The sequence below is a fragment of the Drosophila serrata genome, unplaced genomic scaffold (assembly GCF_035046125.1).
Source record: "Drosophila serrata isolate PLE 108 unplaced genomic scaffold, ASM3504612v1 contig_249, whole genome shotgun sequence".
Taxonomy (NCBI): domain Eukaryota; kingdom Metazoa; phylum Arthropoda; class Insecta; order Diptera; family Drosophilidae; genus Drosophila; species Drosophila serrata.
In genome coordinates, this window is record NW_028257147.1 from 1,398,345 (window position 1) to 1,405,561 (window position 7,217).

At 43.0% G+C, this 7,217-nt stretch overlaps 2 protein-coding genes and 1 non-coding gene across 6 annotated transcripts; 1 reads left to right on the forward strand and 2 right to left on the reverse strand.

The window, feature by feature from the left end:
- LOC110187430 (uncharacterized) lies at window positions 1–1,196 on the forward strand. 3 transcript variants are annotated; one of them, XM_086832486.1, is made up of 3 exons: window positions 347–483; window positions 615–842; window positions 902–1,196. In XM_086832486.1, exons 2-3 carry the CDS (start codon window positions 645–647, stop codon window positions 1,154–1,156), a joined length of 453 nt encoding a protein of 150 aa, XP_086688612.1. In that variant the 5' UTR covers window positions 347–483; window positions 615–644; the 3' UTR covers window positions 1,157–1,196. The 3 variants fall into 3 exon arrangements, with proteins under 3 accessions (XP_020812477.1, XP_086688612.1, XP_086688611.1); XM_086832485.1 differs by having other exon boundaries at window positions 364–504; XM_020956818.2 differs by having other exon boundaries at window positions 1–842.
- bur (GMP synthase burgundy) lies at window positions 1,158–7,077 on the reverse strand. Of its 2 annotated transcripts, none has more exons than XM_020956817.2 (10): window positions 6,631–7,077; window positions 4,810–4,917; window positions 4,420–4,724; window positions 3,878–4,178; window positions 3,709–3,805; window positions 3,031–3,400; window positions 2,783–2,975; window positions 2,326–2,727; window positions 2,071–2,262; window positions 1,158–2,006 (listed from the first exon to the last, which is right to left on the reverse strand). In XM_020956817.2, the coding sequence occupies exons 2-10, from the start codon at window positions 4,897–4,899 to the stop codon at window positions 1,905–1,907; spliced, it is 2,052 nt and encodes a 683-aa protein (XP_020812476.1). In that variant the 5' UTR covers window positions 4,900–4,917; window positions 6,631–7,077; the 3' UTR covers window positions 1,158–1,904. The 2 variants fall into 2 exon arrangements, with proteins under 2 accessions (XP_020812476.1, XP_086688608.1); XM_086832482.1 differs by lacking the exon at window positions 6,631–7,077 and adding an exon at window positions 5,171–5,410.
- LOC147643661 (small Cajal body-specific RNA PsiU2-38.40.4) lies at window positions 4,256–4,392 on the reverse strand. Its single transcript, XR_015271701.1, has one exon.
- Window positions 7,078–7,217: the final 140 nt, after the last annotated feature.

A 7,217-nucleotide genomic window follows, 5' to 3' on the forward strand; every position in this document is an offset into this window, starting at 1 on the left:
TTATTTTCACATTGATTATCTTAATTGTATCAATTATAAGATATAAGCCACAAACAGCGTGTTGATATTATAATATTATTATATAGTCGAAAATAAAGCATAATATCAATTAGTCAGAGGTTTGTTTTAGTCCCAGGATGGGAACTCTGCTGTTTGTTCTTAAGAATGCTCTTCTGAATGGAGTAAGACGCTCTAAGGATGAACCCATCTATGATTAATTCTTATTAAACCACGGATGTTATTATAATTGTTAACAATTAAATGAATAAACAAAAGATTGTGGGTGTTATGACACTCGGTGAGAATTACACCCAGTTACTTGAATTGAACAAGTTATATGTCAATAGAATTCTGTATTTCACTTATGTTAAAATTTTAGTAAAACAAAATTATTAGCCGCCACAATGAGTTACAGAAGCCCTAGCAGCACATCTATGATTACTGTCACGGACTCGGAGGTCAGCGATTCCACGAGTGATAGCGGTGTGTTCTTTAAACCAAGTCGTAAGCTTTTGAAAAGTTCCAAACTCAAATTGAAGTTGATTGCCCTTTATGGCGACCATAAATGCTTGTGGAATGAGTGTCACAAGGACTTCTTCAATTTCGATCACAAGGCCAAGATCTGGGAGGCAATTGCTGATGAAATGCAAGCCAATTCCCCGCCGGATTTCTGGAAGCATGCAATACATAGGCTGCGCTATAATGTCGACCTGGAACGTGTCCAAGAGCAGAAGGCCAAGTCTATGGGTGAAGACTTTAGTTCAAAGCTGACCTACAAGGATCACCTACATTTCCTGAATCACATTTTTTCTCGAGAAAAAGACGTTCCACATAGGGAGATCGTAAGTCAAATGATTTTTCTTGGTGAACTTACTGGTAATGTATTAAAAATCACAAACAGCCCTTGAAAGCCCCATCCTCGGGTGTTACTCTGGAAAAGATTCCATTGAAGCACGCGAGACCCATTAAGGAGAAGCCAAAATCTGAAGCTAAACTCACCGAAAAGATAGCCAAGCTCGATGTTTTGAGGAATCATCACTGCACTTCACTGATTCTGACACATGAAGCCTTCAAGAAGATGCAAAAGATCACCAGTGGTGTGGACCATCAACACGTGGCCAGGGAGAAGCCCAAGCTGAAGGCGAAACACGTTTAAATAGCTTTTTCGTTTTATTACATTTCTTGTATCATCATAATCGCTTTGTTGTTTTTTTTCCTGGTTGCATGCCATTCTTTAAATATAGACGTTTTTTATATAACAATTCATAATTTTAACTTAGAATATTTTTGTTTCGTACTCTTACAATCTTTTTTTTCTTTATGCCATTTGCAGTTACACACACTCCTCTGTTCATCTATACAATTTTCAGAATTGAATTTGTTTTTGTTTCGCAATTATTTAATATCTGTATCTGTATATAATATATATATATATATAATTTTTTATTTATATGTATAACTAAAAAATGCGTAAAATAATTGTTGGTTACGTGTGTGTGTGTGTGTGTGTGTGCACATTCCTTTTCACAAAAGGAACAAAACATGAAAATGTACATTATGTATTATTAGAATTGTTATTTTTAGCGAGGCAAATTGTTTGCCGTCGTTTAATTTCTCATTAATTACACAGACACGATCGATATTACATGAACCTGAATTTTTTTCAATCTTTCTCTCCGCCAAGTGGCACTCACCTACTCCTCTCTAGTTGTGTATCTCAATTGCTCTCGTTTTACGTGTCTCTTTAAAGGCAGGAGCAGCTGCGCTTGGCCCCGAGAAGGCTAAGATCGTTCCATCGATCGGCTCTCGAGCGCCCGCCGCTTATTGGTTGGTTGCTTGATTATTGTTTGTCCCTCGTCTACTGCTATGAAATGGCTGTTGAAAGTTGGTTTGGCTAGAACGCATCATTCCCACTCGGTAGTGCCCGGCGGCTTGGCTGTCAAGTCGTACAGGACCCTCGAGATTCCATCCAGCTTGGATATATCGCGCACAATTTGATTAAGGACCTGTCGGGGCGTAAATGAATGGATAAAATAAACCAATTCGAGACTTGCTGAGAGATTCACTCACTTGCAATGGCAGTTGCACGGAGCCGGGCTCAGCGGGTACTCCTGTCATGAAATCGTTCGTGATGAAGGGACGCAGCACCACCGATCTTCTGCAGGAGGGCGTACGGTTGATGGGATCGCGATCAAAGTGCACAGGTATGAGAACAACAGGCATCTGTGAAATTTTCCGATACAGTCCAGCTTGCATGATGATCTAGGATTAAGAAACATAAGGATTAGTAAAAACCCTATAGGCATCCTATAGAGATATTCTCACCTCATTGGCGATGGCATCGGCTTGCCGTAGCTGCGCCAACACCACGGTATTAAGTGTGGTGTGCGTTATATCCGTCACCAGATACTGCACGGGTTCGCCAAAGATGTAGCATACACGGTTGACGTTGTGCAGGATGCGTGGTATTATCTTGGCGAGGAAGAGCAGATCCTGCCAGTTGGGCTCCTGACTGGTGGACAGACCCACTACGTAGCTGTAGGAGCGCTTGTCGCCCTGCACCCCCACCGATCGGATGGGCAGCAGGGTGGCCTGGATCTGTGAGTTGGCAGAGATTCGCAGCAGATCCTTTTGCTCCGACTCGCTGGTGGCTCCCGTTACCCGGTTGATCAGAGCATGGTTCTTTTGCAGCTTATTCTTATAGTCCACAATCACCCGTACAATGACCTAAAGTAATCATTTAGTTAGTTTTAAAATCGTTGTTTTTCTTTGCTTAACTCACCTGAGTCTCGGAGTAATCCTTTTCCATGAAAGCCTCCTCGGCGCAGAGCACGCGTATGGCCAGTCCAGGACCTGGGAAAGGCTGTCGCTCCACCAGCTCCGGTGGCAGGCCCAGATCGTTGCCCAGGTCGCGCACCTCATCCTTGTGGAAGTCGCACAGTGGCTCAACAACACGTCCCGCATTCCGAAGTTCCCTTTGGTTAATTTATAGAGTTAGTTACTCTAGTTAAAATAAATTATATTTATTACCTAATCAGATCCGTGTCATTGTGATGCGTTTTGATTGTTTCTGCATTCGTGCTGACCATATTCGAGGCAGACTCAATCAGATCCGGTCGGAGCGTTCCCTGGGCAAGTAGCACCTCCTCGGGCTTCAGTTTCAGTTCGGCCACCACATCATTGGTCACCTTGACGAATATATCACCGATTATCTTACGCTTCTCCTCCGGATTGTAGGTCTGACAGAGCATGGGCGTCTCCACCACCGAGTATTGACCGGGCCGCTTCACCTGCGTCGTGCCCTTGAGGAACGTATAGCCTTCCTTGCGAACGATTAGCTCGATACCGATATCGCGCAGTGAACGCTCCACCTTTTCACTTTCGTTCTGGCGCATGAAACCTGTGAAATTAACGATTTAAGATTAATCAAGTGTCTTTGAAGAAAAACCTTATTGATAAACTAGCCTAAAACAGGGGTGACGGTGACATAAACTCGTCATAAAATACGGCATAATCTTGGTTGAAATTTGTACTGGGCAAGTTTATGTCGACAGACTTAAGTAACTTTGCCCTAGAATATGTTTACGAATAAATAATACAATTAATTAATTAACCTAAGATTTTAAAAATCATACAATTGCCGATAATGTTTTTTTTTTCGTATCTATATAAATTGTTATGTTTGCCATTTCTAACCCTAATTCATACCATTATCTACATGCACGGCAATTATCTGATTAGGATGCAGGGCACGGCGTAGCAAGGCTGCACAGACGCTGGAATCCACGCCCCCGCTGACCAGCAGCTACAAAAAGGTATAGATATTTTCACTTAGAAATGCAACTCTCTGTGAAGATTAAATGTATTTGCTACTCACCAGCACTTTATTTGTGCCCACTTTCTCTCGAATATACCGTATGCACTCCTCCTTCCGGCTGCCCATGGTGAAGTTGGGCGTTAGTTCGCAGATCTCGTACAGGAAATTCGATAGCATCTGTTTGCCATTGATGGTGAGATCGACCTCCGGATGGAACTGGACGCCATAGATACGCAATACCTCGTTGTAAATGGTCGTAACAATGCGATTCGTTGACCAGCCACCAACTTTCAGCTTCTCGCCCACTCGCTCCACGCTATCGCCGTGAGTTAGCAATACGGACTGTGTGCGACTGAGGCGACTGTTGAAAGAGCAAAGGATATTTTCATTATAATTAAGCCAAAAATGTTGAATAAATATCAAAAGATGTAGGAAAGGATATGTAAGACCACGTGTAGATCAGTTTATAGACTTAAACTAAACTGAACTGTTCTTGGTATTGAGATTTCTCTGGCAGCATTGTATCAGCGCTTAACTAGACTCAATCAACTCAAGCACTTTCTTGTTGCTGCCACTATATACTATGTAGTACTAGTGCTCACCTGAACAGTGGACACGACGTCTCAATCTCAATGTTCTGTTGGCCATCCTCTCGCACATCTGTCTTGAGCACTGTGCCTCCAAACTCTTTGTTGATCAGCTGCATGCCATAGCAGATGCCCAGCATGGGTATCTTCAACTTGAACAGATCGGGATCGTAGCTGGGGGCATCATCGGCATAAACGGAATTGGGACCGCCGGATATGATGATGCCGCGATAGCCATTGTTGCGTATCGTGGCCGCTGGCGTGTCCAGTGGCAGGATGTCCGATTCGACGAGCAGTTCTCGGACCTTGCGATCGATAACCTGAAATAAAGACCATTAGCATTATTAAAACTTTATATATTCTTTTTTAATTTGGTAACTTTTTGGTTTTTGGGAATAAGCTCACCTTGCCGTACTGTGCTCCCGCATCGAGTATAACAACCTTATCGTGCCGCAGGCCGTTCTCCGCTGTGCCCAGAAATATGTTTGAGTTCATTTCTTTATCGTTGCAGCACTGAAAAAAGAGCAAAATGTTGTTTGTGTCAGTGTCAGCTTCTGGTTGGTAATTGCCAAAACAAAGACTGAATCTCGACTGGCTAGCTGGGGTCGTCTCTATCGCTTATTTATGCTCCAATTGTGGCTGCTGCTGCAATTGAATCTAAAGACACAAGGCTAAAAGCTGACTGGGCTAGGAGGAGGTGGGTAAAGTTGGAGGTTACGCTAAGGGTTGTCGGTGGGATTAGTGGGGGGTAGAGTGGCTCACATACCGGCAATATCTTGTGGAGCACTCGCAGAAACATTCAACATGCAGCGGACCCTGGAGGACGCTCTATGGTAGACAACAAACATTGGCAAACAATATTCCGTCACAGAACGTTGAAATGTGTGCTTCAGCAATGGTTGGAAAGTGGTAAAGTGTAAAGAAAACTCCAATGCGAAAAATACAAGCGAGCAAGCGAAAAAAAAAGGAAGGCCGAAAACAGGCGACGCCTACGAAAAATGAGTTGAGGTTGTGTGGCGACGGCGATTGTGATTTTTATACACTTTCCAAAAGTTATGAAGAATTTATTAAGACTTTTGGTACTGAGGAAAGAAATATTTCTCTAGGATACCTCTAAAATCAACTAATAGAACCTTTTTAAGTACTTTTGAGGATATAATACTGTTCTGTTTTTTTTTTTAATTTAGGTAAAAACCTATTTTGTCCATTATAAAATAATAACATCATAGTTCCATAACCTGGCTATTTTCAAAACGGTATTTTATTATCGAGAGATACTCTGACCGAGTTCAAAAAGATCTTGAACTTCTTTCATAATATATTGTCTCACCTTTCAAAGGGTATTAAAAGCTTCTCCTAACCAAACAGCTTGTGTTTTCGAACATACATATTTCGTATATTATAAAATACAATTTGCAAGGAAAGAATGACAAGAAGGAGGCGTGTGGGGTTGGGGGGCTGCCGGCTACTGACCGCCAGATGACAGGCGAAAATGCAGGAAAGAGCGTAAGCAGCGTAACGGCAAATGAGAGTGAGAGCGGCTAGAGAGAATAGAAAAGAGAAGTGCGTACGTACGATAAACGAAAACAGAGAAAGGAAATGGAAAGGAGGAACCAAGAAAATGCGCAAGAAAAATGACACAAAAATAAACAACAAAAAACGGCCAAAGACATCAAAAAACACACAAATGTCTTGGCAACTCTGCAAGTTTTCTTAGATTTTTCACAACGAGCAAAACGAGCCGACTCCCGGGGTTAAGGGTGCATTAGGTCACCGATGCAATGCGAAGCCTGTGATGTAAGCTGCACGCTGCCACTCCCCCTCGGCTCTCTGTCGCCCCTTTCCCCTTCCCTTATCTTTTGATAACAAGCCAGAGGTTATCAGAGGCAACAACAACAATAATAATAACGGGAGGCCTCCTCGTGGTGTGCTTGTAACCCAATACAAAGCCACACCACACCAACGAAGCACACACACACACCAATACACGTGGAGCCGCCTGCAAGCGGCGCTTATAACCACAAAATGGCCACGAGATGCAAAATGTTTGCAAAATAAATCAGCGAGAATGGCAAAAAATGCGGTTAAAGCCGTTAAATATTCGCACAAAACTACTAGGAATGGAGTGAGCGGTGGGGCGGTGCGATGCTGTGTGGGTGGTGCAGCTGTGGAGCCGCCTGGCCGGGGCCAGATATCTCCGCGACAAATCCGTTCGTCCTTTCTTACCTGCTCTCTGCTCTGTGGCCTGGCAGGCGGTTCCAGAAGTGGGCGGGGCGCGGGCGGAAAACTTTATGCTTAAACACTAGTACGCGATCCGTTGTTGGCGGTCGTCGTCCCCCGGGCGCTCCTCTCTCTTCGCCACACTCTTTTCCTCTTTCTTCGGCTGCTGCTGCTGCTACCTTTCTGCTTTTCAGCTTTTCCACGGCTGCTTGTGTTTGCAGGCTACTTCTTGCACCACTAATATTCACACACTTGTTCGGCCACTTTAACGGCGGCTATTTGGCAGCTTTCTGGCTCTTTTATTTCCTTTTTTGCAATTTTTTCGTGAATTAAAGCCGAAAGATGACTTATTGACGAGCAGTATGACCGAAACATGGAAGCGAAAAAATGTGGGTTGCGGCTTAATGAGAAAAAATACGGATGTGTGGATAGAAAAGTAAAAAATACCAAACCGATATATCGGTTGTGCTTACTAGCTTGTATGCCTGTGATTAATTAATTAATTCTAATGTGAATGTTGTAAGAAACAAACAAACAATGTTTTAGAATAAACTAAATTGTAGTGTTGCATTTAATAAATAAATTGGCGTCAT